A 14390-nucleotide genomic window follows, 5' to 3' on the forward strand; every position below is an offset into this window, starting at 1 on the left:
ATCCTAAATCAAGTGCATCTTAAAAGGAACATTTTCAAAGCAATGGTTAACAACATAAAGGCTAAAATATCACAGGGCATTCGGTTGTTTCTCCTTTAAGAAATCGACGCTTTTGTACTCGTGCGGAAATGTCAAAATCTGTGATTGACAACAACCCAGGACCAATGGGTTAGAACAATGGCAGTATGCAAGTGGTTTCGAACAATCGAAATAGAGGAGGGTGTATGCGGTAGATATTCTGTGTATGGCTGTGAACACGTGTTTTATAACCTTGATTCTCACTTTACTTTCTTTCTAAACAAGCCGTCAAATTACCTCCATCGCAAACATGTGTCTTCAACGTTATGCATTTGATTCCATTTCATAGCTATCTATTTTAGTAAAAAAATCGACGTTATTAACTGTAGCCATTCACACCAATAAAATACAGTTGTGACTGCACCAGTATCTGTGTGTTAGAGACCTCTGAAGTCCAGAGATGGCTCAGATTAAAACTCCAATTCAAGCTATATAATGTCAAAATACGTTCGTTGATCACCAAATATGGAGTTTCGCTAAGCAAATCTTCATTTACTCCCGGTATGTACTCCAAAAATGTCTAAATACAAATTGACAAGTAACCGAAAAAAATACCTCTTCTGCATGGCTAGAAGGGATTTATCCAATTTATGTCAAATTATCGTCAGATCTAACTTTTCATAACAGGTTAGGAAAGAGGATCCAATTGGAGATTGCAACACTAGATTTATTATTGCTCCCCATCTGTCACATGCACTTATGTTAGCTTTATCAAAAGCTTTAAAACTGGTAACAGAGATGTTCAAAATAGTCAAAACTAATGAATAAACCAACGGACCACTTCAGCTACAATAAACTTCTCAGTAATGTTATAGATTTTTGTTGTAATTGCTATAACTGTCATATCAAATCAAATTTATTTTTATATAGCCCTTCGTACATCAGCTGATATTCTCAAAGTGCTGTACAGAAACCCAGCCTAAAACCCCAAACAGCAAGCAAAGCATGTGAAAGAAGCACGGTGGCTAGGAAAAACTCCCTAGGAAAAACTCCCTAGAAAGGCCAAAAACCTAGGAAGAAACCTAGAGAGGAACCAGGCTATGAGGGGTGGCCAGTCCTCTTCTGGCTGTGCAGGGTGGATATTATAACAGAACATGGTCAAGATGTTAAAATGTTCATAAATGAGAAGCATGGTCAAATAATAATAATCATAGTAGTTGTCGAGGGTGCAACAAGCACGTCCGGTGAACAGGTCAGGGTTCCATAGCCGCAGGCAGAACAGTTGAAACTGGAGCAGCAGCACGAGTCTGGTTCCTCTCTAGGTTTATTCCTATTTTGAAAGTTGGAAACAGGGGGGAGAGAGTAAGAAGGGTGGACATGGGGAATGAACTCGGGTCTCCAGTGGGGAACAGTATATGTGACTAGCCGGGAGCGTTAACACTAGACCATAGGCTTTGCACAGGTTTTCTCCTAGGCCTAGACCCTATTCCTTCCACTGTGCTGCTGCTTGTCCTTTGAGGGTCTAGGTTGGGTTACTGTAAAGAACTGTTGGTGTGAAAATAATTCAGATGCAAGAAGTCAAACCAGTGAGTACTGTACAGTGCTGATGTTGTGAAGTGTAGGATTGTGTTTGTTTTCTTCAAGATCTTGTCGATCAATGTTTCTGCAGCCCTGTGATCCAGAAGATCCCTGTGATCCGGACAGACTGTTCAAAAGAGTTTACAGAGTTTGAACACGGCTTACTAGAGAACCAGAACTCACCTACCTCCTGTTCAGTACACGTAGCGAGCTTCCTCGGCTGTGCAGAGACAGTGGACCTTACCGGAGTGGGTGAGTGTTCACTGATTGTAGATCAGTCTTCGGCTCGTTCATCACAGCCCTCAATTTTTTGGGATTATACTAACTTTTGACTGGTTCCCCTTGGCCCTGAGAGAGTGCTTTACATCAGTGTCTTTCCTCTTCAAGTACCCCCAAAAGTAAACACTAAAGAAATATCTTATTACGTGGCATAAACTGGGTCTTTCTGTCCTTAGTATTCATACCTGTCCAGTGTCCGTACTCCGTACTGTATTTGTTTTACCATTTTGATCATCTCGGGTTAACCCAGAACTAAAATCTTGCGCAATTTTGTAATTTATGTTTACGTAATCTGTTTCTGAGAGATTACCTTTTTGAATATTTGGTGTAGTAGTTGAAGTGAATATAATGTATCTCCTCTTTCAGCAGTGAACCCGGTTCCTCAGCCCTCTTAGGACCCGCCAGTGACCATAATCCATCCCTCTCAGAGAAGATATCTCCTTCCTGCGACACTGACGCCGGACTGCTCTATCAATCATGGATAAATCAATGCCCATGTCATTTTGATAGCACCCTGACTTGGTACGTGGATAAAGTGGACTCTTGTCCATGGCTACTTTAGGATTTGTCAAGAGAACTAAAAATCCTAGACACTTACAAGTTGCTGGGACTGATTTCTGTCCGAAACTGTCAAGAATCAAGACGGGTTATTTGTTGAAGTTCTTTCATAACTCATCGACGCTACAGTTCTCTGAAATACAATGGGAATCAGAGGAGTCGTTTCCCCTGTATGTGAAATGAATCACTCAGTGCGACTGACTATGCAGCAGGTTTTAGTGTGTAATACATATTTACAACACTGTGATAACCTCAGGTAGCAGCATAAATGGTTTTCTTTGCCTCTCAAATGTATATTGAGAATGAATGTGTGTAAAGGTGTTAGCTTTGTAACCTTACTCCACAGCATATCTTTGCACAACTGCGTGATATATAAGTATCCCTTGTTTGCGGTGTGGTTGTCTCTTGATGTTATTTTGGGTGAATTTTATCATGAAACTCCTATATTTCAGTCCTATTACTCATCCAGTTTGGATACATGCTGTCTGATGTTATGGTGCTACACAAGGGTGCCCCTCTCTCCCTCCCACTCTCCTTTTCTTCAAGTTGGAGTGAGTCACGGTAGAATATTCAACTGTGGAATGTATATCTCTCCCACACATCTCTCCTTGGCTACTCACTTGCTGAGGGAAAGGAGGGAGTGCAGGAAGGATGGAAGGAGGGGAAGGGGCCAGGAGAATTAGAATTTGAAGGAGCTGAGGAAAGGTGGAAGGAAGGAGAAGTAGAGGGGATGAAGGAGGAGGCTTTCCGCTGGAGGAAGGAACAGAGCCCAGGAAGGATGGAGGAGAAGGAGGGGGCTGTGGAGTTACAATCTGTGTGACCACAGAGACAGACAAGAGGGAGGGTGTTGAGTTATGTACCCTTTGACTACAAACCAGAACAGGCCCCCTTTTCTGCTTCACTTATTAAAGGCTGAGGGAGACGCAATCAAGTGGAGAGATTCTTCCTTAGAAATGTCAGTCTTCAAAAACTTTGACACAAACAACGTGCAGAGGCTCTTTTCTATAATTACGTTATAGCTCCCTATCATACCTTACATACACTGAGTGTACAAAACATTAAGAACACATTCCTAATATTGAGTTTCAACACCTTGTATAGTCCATGCCCTGACATTTTGAGGCTGTCCTGAGGGCAAAAGGGGGGTGCAAGAGTTCCACAGAAATGCTGACTTGTGTTGACTCCAATGCTTCCCACAGTTGTCTGGATGTCCTTTGGGTGGTGGACCATTGTTGATACACACAGGAAACTTGAGCATGGAAAAACCCAGCAGTGTTGCACAAACTGGTGCGCCTGGCACCTACTACCATACCCCGATCAAAGGCACTTCAGTCTTTTGTCTTGCCCATTCACCCTTTGACGCAATCCATGTCTCAAGACTTAAACATCCTCCTTTAACCTGTCTCCTCCCCTTCATCTACACTGATTGAAGTGATTTTAACAAGTGACATCAATAATGGATCATAGCTTTCACCTGGATTCACCTGGTTAGTCTGTGTCATGGAAAGAGCAGGTGTTCATGATGTTTTGTACACTCAATGTAGAAGGAGAAGCCTTGCATCATCAGTGTCACACATAATCAGAATAATGTGGGCATATTTAGTCGGACTCTGAATTGACAGGTTATATTGAAGAAATGCGACATTACACTCAAAAAAGCACACACTGGAAGAGGTCACAGAACAAAAACTTGAACAATATCTTTCAGACAAAATCTAAGATTAAGGAATTTCTCATACCTTCCAGAGAAATGTATCACACAATAAATTATATCCACGTAAATACTATACTGTAAAAAATATATATCATCAGTCAATTATGAGAAATCATATAGGAAGTGGACTCCACAAAATGGTCCCAGTGTGGGTATAAGCTATAGGAAAATACTGTCATCAGTGCTATGTTCATAGTAGTAATTATTTACATTTTGAAAGTGTGGCACACACAGCTCATGCTACAACATAAATACTTAACCATAAGAGTACAAAATATTGAACAACGTCTATTGTAAGGTGTTTTCGATCAAAGATAAATTACAGTGATTATACCTATAGTAGTACTGTAGTATTCATTGTAACAACAATAATATTAACACAATTATTTTACATTGGAACACATACTTGTTTATCGTAGCTAGGGCCAGTAGTTTTCCTGACCCTGTGACCTGAACTGGAAAAACTCCAGGGCCTAATCATACTTTTTACTTATATTTTACACACCAATTAGTATTCAACTTCTACATTTTCCTTAGGGCTTAGTGTTTTTCCAGCCCAGGACAACTCCTGCACCTTTTAGTGACTACTTCACAGTATCAAAGAAATAATTACACGGACGCTAGCTCTGGTCCAGGGTGTTACGAACGGCTTGCTGATGCTGAGCATTCCTACGCAAACCCCACATAAAACCCTGAACCAGAGCTACATGAAAGCGTTACACTTTACACAACCCTGTTTCCTTTATAAGGTTATCTGAATGACCCTGTTAGTCTACTCTATAGTGGTGTTTCTCAATCCTGGTCCTTGGGACCCAAAGGGGGTGTACATTTTTAGTTTTGGCCTTTCGCACCTGACAACGCACCATCTTGACCACACAGCAGCGCAGAGCTTTCAAGGCCTCCTTCGAGGTGTCCTCCAAACCTTGCAGAAAGGTAAGCAGACCAGGCATAACATTGTTTCTTTCTTCTTTCGCTCTCTTTTCAATGTGCACCCCTTTGGGTCCCCAGGACCAAGGTTGAGAAACACTATTCTATAGGACCCTGATGTTATCTACGGTCTACACATCTCCTTTCACTACGTTGACTAATGTGAACTAATCGGGTTACAGTGATTTGTAAATCATTTCTCGTACAACATTGCTAAAAATCCTAACCGACACACTAACCTGAGAGCAAACTCTGGACCTAAGTTACCTAACCCACATATTTCACTCATTCCCATACAAATCGAGCGTGCCACTCTGTACTCTTCAACTCATCTCAACCTCTTATGAAATCTATCTCTCCAATGTTCCTCCAAATCCACCCAGTACCTTTGTTCCAGTCATTAATTTAGGCTGAACTCCCATTCACTTTTTGATTTGACTGAATTGACCCCATCCACGCTATGAACCAGTGCCCATCTCCATTACAACGCTTTTTGGGTTGAATCGTGTTCTGGAGGCAGCTCTGCCCTTAGCCTGCTGTAACCTCTCTGGTATGCGTCTTCACTCCTTAACCCACTCCTTAACTCCTTAACCCTGCTGCCAAGAAGACTCCCTAACCACGTGGGCACAACAAGCAGGTCAGATCCTGAGCTAATGAATGAAACACTCCCCATTCATTAGCAACCTAATAAGTAACATAGGTTTCTGACTCACAAACACACAGACCTGACAGACCTGGGTTCAAATAGTATTTCTTTTCTTTGAAATACTTTAGCTGCCCTTGATTTAAGCTTGCCTGGAGCAACGGACCAATGCTCTCTGCAAAAATGTAAGAATGGCGGGGAACAAGAGCGAACGGCGCATTCGATGACGCCTTCTCAGTATGGATGAGTAGTATTTTGATGTTTGTTGCTTACTGCATACGTTTGCACTAAACCGAACGTTCTAAATAGTATGTAATACGATTAGTACACAGTATGCAGTTTAAGTAAGTAATGGGCAAGCCAGATTTCGGACACGGCCTAAGTCATAATTAAGATCTTAAATGGCTACCTGGGTCGTGTTTGGTATGGAAAAACGTGTTCTTAGTGGACAAGTTAAGGTAGTACTCCCCGTTTCACTCCTAACGTTTCCGCCCTACTGAACATGACCCAGGTGTTTCCTATTATGCTTTTACTTGGTAATGTACAATAAGCCTGGTCAGATATGGATATGGACCCAGCTCAAGCATGGTTGGTGTGATGACCTTGTGGGCCTAGTAGGATAACCGGCCATTAGCTGCTTCTCTGAGTGGTGATTGGTGGAGTGAGTCAGGGGTCAGGATGTGAAGTAGGAGTTCTGCATGGAGTAGAGGCGGTCGATGGGGTTTCCCACCCGCCCCGCCAGGAGCCCACCGTCCGCCGCTGCCAGAAGACAGTCGCCGAGGTGACTGAGGCTCCCGTCGCTGTCCAGATCGTGGAACACAGTCTCTGAATCTAAAGGGGAAATAGAGTTAGTATGTCTCTGTTTGGTCCGTCCATCTCGCTCGGACTTTTTCTATCTCTCTCCCTCTCCCCCCCTCTCTTACCGTAGGAGTGAAGATGTTCAGAGCCCAGCTGAGGAGGTGTGAGGCCATGGCGGAACGGCTCTCCTCCGTAGATGTTGGGGTCCAGAGCCAGTAGCTGCTGTCGTGGCAACGAAGGGTACGCCAACAGACCGTCCAATCCATGACCACTAGAACCGTCTGGGAAGAGAGAGACAGAACATGAATCAATCCCTGCATCTCTTCCTCTCGTCCTGCCCCTTTACCTCCAGAGACATTGTTTCACCTGCCTTGAGGTGAGTTTCCTGAAACTTCGCTACTTTGGCAAGCTACTCTTTTAATTGTTACGTTTGTAGCGAAAGACTAATCTTCCTGAGCATGAATGAACAAAAACGGTCAAATTAAGCACTTCTAAATCTACCGTTCCGCGAGTTAAGTACCAGTTAGCTACAAGGTTTTTGTGAAATCCCTGCTCTATTCCCCCCTCTTACCCTCACTGTCATCGTTGCTCTGTCGGCTCCCCCTGCTCGGCCCTCTCCTGGACCCTCCCAGCTGCTCCTGCTCCTGCTGCTGCTGCTGTTGCTGCTGCCTGCGAGCTATCTTCTTCATCTGCAACGCACAGGACCAACACACTGATAATGGACTCAATGGCGCTATTGCTCTGTCGTTCGTTATAAGGATAGTTCTTCCTTGTGTTATTTGGGTGGACTATCCCTTTAACTGTGCTTTAGCCTTTAAAATAAATGTTTGCATGCAGTTTCAGAGCAATTGGGCCATTAGATTCATGATTAGTGTTATTAGTTGTATTAGTGTCATGGGCGGGGAGGGGGGGGGATTCAGGACAGGTCAAATATCTCACCTTTGCTCTCTGGTTTTGGAACCACACCTGCACGACTCGAACCGTCAACCCGGTCTCAGCTGCCAGTGTCTCTCTCACCTGAAGATAAGAGAAATTAAGCCATGACACTAAATGTGTGTGTGTGTGTGTGTGTGTGTGTGTGTGTGTGTGTGTGTGTGTGTGTGCGCGTGCATGTGTGTGCGTGTGCGCGCGCACGTGTGTGAGAGAGAGAAAGTGAAAGAAAAGGAAAAAAGAGAAGGAACAAAACAAAGAAACCGTGTTACGCCTGGTCTGCTTACCTTTCTGCAAGGTTTGGAGGACACCTCGAAGGAGGCCTTGAAAGCTCTGCGCTGCTGTGTGGTCAAGATGGTGCGTGGTCGCTTTGACCGTTTGTGGTCCTTCCCTTCGCCGCCCTTCCCCCCTACAGAACCGCCCCCACCATCCTCATCCTCACTCTTCACTGAGGGGTGTGGAGAGAGAAAATAGGATCTTCAATTGACAGACAAACTGGTATCATATGGTGCCTAGTAGTGAATCCCAATGAAAAAAAAAGTCATTAGGTTATCACTGTGTAATTATGTAATCTCCTGCGCTTTCTATACCGTAGCACAAAGTGCCACCTAGATTTCATCCAGTGATTTTATTGGTTGATTGACTGATTGATTTGTTGGTCGCCCCGTCTTTTCCTGTTACCTGACTCAGTGGGTGTGGGGCTGATGGCAGCCAGCATCTCTCTCTCCTTCTCGTAGTCACCTCTGCAGAGCAACTGGCCCTCCTTCAGGACAAACTCGTCTCCGCGCTGCAGCCGGCGCTCACACTCACAGCAGCTGAAACAGCCCAGGTGGTACACCTGCCCCAGCACACGCATGATCAGCTCTGAGCGGCCAATCACCTGCAGGCACGCACTGCACTTCCTGACAAACAGCCTATAGGGACAGAGGGGGGAAAGGGTGCGTTCCAGTGTGTAATAGATCAGGTGTCTTTATTGCAGTCGGGTGTGTTCCAGGTTGTCTTTTTTGCAGTCCTGAAGAAGAGTTAGTTTAACGTCACAGTAGGAATATTAAGTAATATTCTTAGATGTGCAGAAGACACCGTCTTGACCACACAGCAGCGCAGAGCTTTTAAGGCCTCATTCGAGGTGTCCTTCCAAACTGTCTTTTTTGAAGTCGGGCTGCAGATGATCAGGTCTCACATCGCTTGCAGGAGTGTTGTAATGTCTCACTAACATGATATTAGCGGTCCTCTGAGATGTGCCGAGCGACTGAATTAAAGACAACCTGGAACGCACCCAAAGGCAGAGAGACAGACACAGATTGCCTGAAAGATTAGACCTCATTTGCACCCGTGGAGATTCTCAACCAAACCTGTGTACGATATATAATTAAAGGTCACATCAGCATTTCCCAGAACTTAAAGCTTGAACATCTAACATGCGTTTCCTGCAATAACAGTACGTGGTAACGCTTTAGAATGTCGTTCTTCACTGACGACACTTGGGGGCAGTATTCAACTGACGTATAGGGAGCCTGCTCTGAAGTGTTGGTGGATTCTAGGTATTTTACTAATTCTTTACATGAATCTATTTAACGAGCTGGTCCAGTGTTCTAGCCCATCATTACCTACTATTCACAATTAGTAGGATTTAGAAGAGAACATGTGAAACAAGCATCGTGCTTTTTTTTAACAGTTCACACACTGTCATTCACGGGGCTTCGTTGTCTACTTTCCTTTTGTCTTTTCACCACTCCTCTCGTGTGTCCCAACCCCTTTCATTTTCTCCCACTCTTCATTCTCTTCTCATCAACATATCAATTCAATTTAAAGGCCCCAAAACTCCTGCTTTTAAATTCCTCTTGAATCCCAGTTGTTTTATCCCTCTGCCCCCCCATCCCTCCTTCCATCTCCCTCCAGTATTTTCTGACAGGATTCCCGATTCTCCGCCCTCCGTCCCTTCTCCTTCGCTCCCTCCCTCTGTAGTTCAGTGAAACTAATAAAGACAGGATTAATTAGATTGTTGTTTAAACAGTGCGATGCCCAGACAGACGCTGTAAACTCATAACCAGGGATTGGCCATAGCATGGGGTTAATCTCTCTCTCTTTTACACACCAAAATACACACACAAACACACACACACACACACTCTTTTTTTCTCTGTCTCTCTAGCCTAACCCAACCTATAAACTCACACATATATTTACAGGAAACCCAGGTTACTCATCAATATACGGTGAGTACTTCCATATACATTTCTACAATATCTATACATATCTAAAACACACACCTGCACACGCCTAATCATATGATGACATATTGACACTGGGGAAATCCCGGGTCATTAAACAAGACTGCAAACAAGAGGTCTGCTGTGGCAGAGACTTAGCTCATAGAAAGAGAGGCCATAGAAATAAGTGTGAGTGTGAGAGAAAAATATTTCTGTCGAGGCAAGGGATGACTGGATGAGATGAGAAAGTGACAGGATGACGAGGGACAGAGAGACGGAGGGAGGAAGATGGAGGGAAAGAGGAAGAGAAGCGTTAAGGCTCCCTGACTGGGTGAGAGGAAGGTGTTGCTACCCCAAATCTGAAGGGCGGAGAGGGGAAGAGGTGAGAAGAGGAAAGCGGGAGAGGAGAGTGAGCCAGGTCGGCACATTAGAGCTCCTAATCTGTGATCTTGCCCTGTCCGAACCACAGCTGCCACGGATAATCTATCTCAATCCATCGGTCTGCCAAAACTAGCTAACACTCCCGAAAATTACCCCAATCACAGCCCGCCACCGTCACAAATACTTACTGAACCAAACACACTCACTTGCCAAACACACTTACACACACACACACGTGCGTGCACACACTCACAGACACACACACACGTGCGTGCACACACTCACACACACACACACACACACCGATCGAGGAGCACCACTTCACCACTAATCCAGTCACCACCACCACCACCATCTATTCACTTCACACTCCATTATACCAAGCTGTCTGTCTATAACACACAGAAAGTTCTCTCAAGTGCCTCCTCTTAATTGCCTCATTGCCTACAGCAATTGTAAAATATCTCATCCAATAGCCCCGAAAATGGCAAACCAGAATCTATCGTTTTAAAGGGGCAATCTGCTATTTTTTTTACTTTAACATTCATGACATATACACATTCCTTATTGAAGAATATGAAACTTGTGCCTCATGAGTTTAGTTCAATTGTCTTACCCCATCATTACCCAAATTATAAGATTGTTTTACTGATTTGTTCATAAACAAAGTAATTAAACAGACACTGTATAGCCTCAAAATATTGGTTAAAACTATACATTTGATCTCATGGATGGTCAGTCTTTACATCAATAGCTCTGTATACATTTGAGAGTAGTTACATTTCTCCATCCCTCAGCCGTTTACAAAACCAATGGCAGGGTGCCGGTTTTGTTATTGTTTTAACCGCAGATTTCCCCTTTAAATCCCAGTTGTTGTTTTTTAATCCCATTTTATACTGCCAGAATTTACTCAACATAAAGGCGACTTGGGACAACGGTCACCAGACCACAATTCCTCTGCAGTGTTTAAATCCTGCTTTTTGGTTACTAATCCCATTTCATAGTGCCACATATTGTAGAATTTACTAAACTTGGAAACTGAGGGCAACAGTCACTGAGGGAGGTCTCTAAGTAGATCAGTCTAATCCCCCTAATAGAAGTGTAATTCACAATAGACCGACTTGTGGCCCAAATGGCACCACATTCCCTTTATAGTGCACTACTTTTGACCAAGCCCCATAGGGCTCTGGTCAAAAGTAGTGCACTATATAGGGGATTTGGTGCCATTTGGGCCGCATCCCCCATAACCCAGGGAGAGGAGAAATGGCTCATGGCTGCTATCAAGATGAATGGTCCCACTTTAGACGAAACACAACTTTTTAGGCATAATGAAGCCTTCATAAACCCTTTATGAAGCCTATATAGGTATCTCCGAAATTATCACAAGCATTCATAAGCAAACTGAGTTACATTTCACCCTGTTTGGCACTTTGACCTCCCAAATTCACGGCACCAATGAGACTGACTGGGTTCGAACCCCAGTCTCTTGCACGCCAGTGGGTTACGACTGTTAACCTACTGAGCTAAAGCCGAGACATTAGCTTGGGGAGCGAATGCAAGTCCTCTGATCTTATTCATGTGTTAGTTGTATGTTGATGTGTACGTGGAGCTGCTTGCTCCTATATGCGGAAGCATGCATATTCGGTATGTGTTTGTTTTAGCATATTGGAAATGTAAGTTTAGGTGAGGCTGTGGGTATGAGATCTTTACAGTGAATCTGGATGTTACAATCTTAGTATAGCTTTAGTATAATTTTATTTTGGTGTCTATGTGTGAGCGTGTGATTGTATGTGTGGATGTTCAAGTGTGTGTGTGTGTGTGTGTGTGTGTGTGTGTGTGTGTGTGTGTGTGTGTGTGTGTGTGTGTGTGTGTGTGTGTGTGTGTGTGTGTGTGTGTGAGCGGATATTGCACTGTGAAGCAGGATGGCTCAGAGCCAGGGTTCAGTAATCACATCATCTCCTTTTATTAAATCTCCCTGCACTGCTCCTGTGTTATTAAAATTTCCCAGCATTCCCCACGATACCGCTCCCTCCGCCACCACCACAAACACGCAAACACACACATATACACACTGGCACGCACACAAACATACACACGCACACACACACGCTCGTGACACACACACACACACACACACACACACACACACACACACACACAAAAGACGCACGCATACAAAAACAGGAGGCCTAGTTTAGTAGGGGTGTAGCTTTCAGATAGTTCTTTTTGGCCACCCATGAGAGTAAATGTCATTCCTGTTAATCTGTTCTGTTATATAGTTATCACGTTTAGCTTCAATGAAGCTTACAGAAGTGTATGAGTTCCCTAAAAGCTTATGTAAATCCCACTGTTGGGATGCAATAAGGTGATATACCTTATTATAATTAAGCAATAAGGCCCGAGGAGAATGTGGTATATGGCCAGTATACCACGGCTAAGGGCTGTTCTTATGCATGACGCAACGTGGTACATTATATACAAAAGTATGTGGACACCCCTTCAAATTAGTTTGGCTATTTGAGCCACACACGTTGCTGACAGGTGTATAAAATTGAGCACACAGCCATGCAATCTCCATAGGTAAACATTGGCAGTAGAATGGCCTTACTGAAGAGCTCAGACTTTTAACATGGCACCGTTCTAGGATGCCACCTTTACAACAAGTCAGCTCGTCAAATTTATGCCCTGCTAGAGCTGCCCCTGGTCAACTGTAAGTGCTGTTATCGGGAAGTGAAAACATCTAGGAGCAACAACGGCTCGGCCACAAAGTGGTAAGCCACATAAGCTCACAGAAAGGGAACGCCATGTGCTGAAGCACGTAGTTTGCAAAAATTGTCTGTCCTCGGTTGCAACACTCACTACCGAGTTCCAAACTGCCTCTGGAAGCAACGTCAGCACAAGAACTGTTCGCCGGGAGCTTCATGAAATGGGTTTCCATGGCCAAGCAGCCATACACAAGCTTAAGATCACCATGCGCAATGTTAACTGTCGGCTGGAGTGGTCTAAAGCTAGCCGCAATTGGACTCTGGAGCAGTGGAAACGTGTTCTCTGGAGGGATGAATCACGCTTTACCATCTGGCAGTCCAACGGACAAATCTGTGTTTGGCGGATGCCAGGAGAACGCTATCTACCCCAATGCATAGAACCAACTGTAAAGTTTGATTGAGGAGGAATAATGGTCTGGGGCTGTTTTTCATGGTTCGGGCTAGTCCCCTTAGTTCCAGTGAAGGGAAATCTTAATGATACAGCATACAATGATATTCTAGACGGTTCTGTGCTTCCAACTTTGTGGCAACAGTTTGGGGAAGGCCCTATCCTGTTTCAGCATGACAATTCCCCCGTGCACAAAGTGAGGTCCATACAGAAATGGTTTGTAGAGATCGGTGTGGAAGAACCTGACTGGCCTGCACAGAACCCAGACCTCAACCCCATCAAACACCTTTGGGATGAATTGGAACGCTGACTGCGAGCCAGGCCTAAGTGCCCGGCCTCACTAATGCTCATGGCTGAATGGAAGCAAGTCCCTGCAGCAGTGATCCAACATCTAGTGGAAAGCCTTCCCGGAAGAGTGGAGGCTGTTATTAAAGCAGCAAAGGAGGGGACCAACTCCATATTAATGCCCAGGATTTTGGAATGAACTGTTAGACGAGCAGGTGTTCACATACTTTTGGTCATGTAGTGTATATTGGCCATAAATCACAAACCGCCGAGCAGTGGTGGAAAAAGTACCCAATTGTCATACTTGAGTAAAAGTACAGATACCTTAATAGAAAGTTACTCAAGTAAAAGTGAAAGTCACCCAGTAAAAGTATTTGTTTCTAAATATACTTAAGTATCAAAAGAAAATGTAATTGCTAAAAGTAAAAGTACAAATCATTTCAAATTCCTTAAATTAAGCAAAGCAGATGGCACCATTTTCTTGTTTTTAAAATTCACGTATACCCAGGGGTACACTCCAACACTCAGACATCATTTAAAAACAATGCATTTATATTTAGTGAGTCTGCCAGATCAGAAGCAGTAGGGATGACCACCTGTTCTCTTGATAAGTGTGTGAATTGGACCATTTTCCTGACCTGCTAAGCATTCATCATGTAACAAGTACTTTCGGGTGTCAGGGAAAATGTATGGAGTAAAAAGTACATTAGTTGTCAAAAATATAAATAGCAAAGTAAAGATACCACCCAAAAATATTTTTGTTATACTTTAAAGTACTTTACACCACTGCCCCTAAGGTACCTTATTGCTATTGTAAACTGGTTGCCAATGTAATTAGAGCAGTAAAAATAACTGTTCTGTCATACCCGTGGTACACTTAAGGAATACGGCCCGAGGGGGTGTGGTATATGGCCAA

General features: G+C 43.8%; 1 protein-coding gene and 1 long non-coding RNA gene across 3 annotated transcripts in view; one reads left to right on the forward strand and one right to left on the reverse strand.

The window, feature by feature from the left end:
• The first annotated feature begins 137 nt into the window (after positions 1-137).
• Positions 138-2819, forward strand: LOC106600916 (uncharacterized). Of its 2 annotated transcripts, XR_006769161.1 has the most exons (3): positions 138-579; positions 1688-1848; positions 2242-2819. It is a non-coding gene; the product is annotated as an uncharacterized lncRNA (long non-coding RNA). The 2 variants fall into 2 exon arrangements; XR_001327915.2 differs by lacking the exon at positions 138-579 and having other exon boundaries at positions 1251-1848.
• Positions 2820-4042: 1223 nt separating this feature from the next.
• lmx1al (LIM homeobox transcription factor 1, alpha-like) overlaps positions 4043-14390 on the reverse strand; it is a 29819-nt gene continuing 19471 nt past the window's right edge. The window contains exons 4-9 of the mRNA XM_014192693.2: positions 8127-8359; positions 7733-7893; positions 7455-7532; positions 7087-7204; positions 6641-6796; positions 4043-6548 (exon numbers count right to left, since the gene is read on the reverse strand). Coding sequence (XP_014048168.2) covers positions 6391-6548; positions 6641-6796; positions 7087-7204; positions 7455-7532; positions 7733-7893; positions 8127-8359 — 904 coding nt within the window. The 3' untranslated portion in view covers positions 4043-6390. The remainder of the gene's footprint in view (positions 6549-6640; positions 6797-7086; positions 7205-7454; positions 7533-7732; positions 7894-8126; positions 8360-14390) is intronic.

Source organism: Salmo salar, chromosome ssa03 (assembly GCF_905237065.1).
Source record: "Salmo salar chromosome ssa03, Ssal_v3.1, whole genome shotgun sequence".
Taxonomy (NCBI): Eukaryota; Metazoa; Chordata; class Actinopteri; order Salmoniformes; family Salmonidae; genus Salmo; species Salmo salar.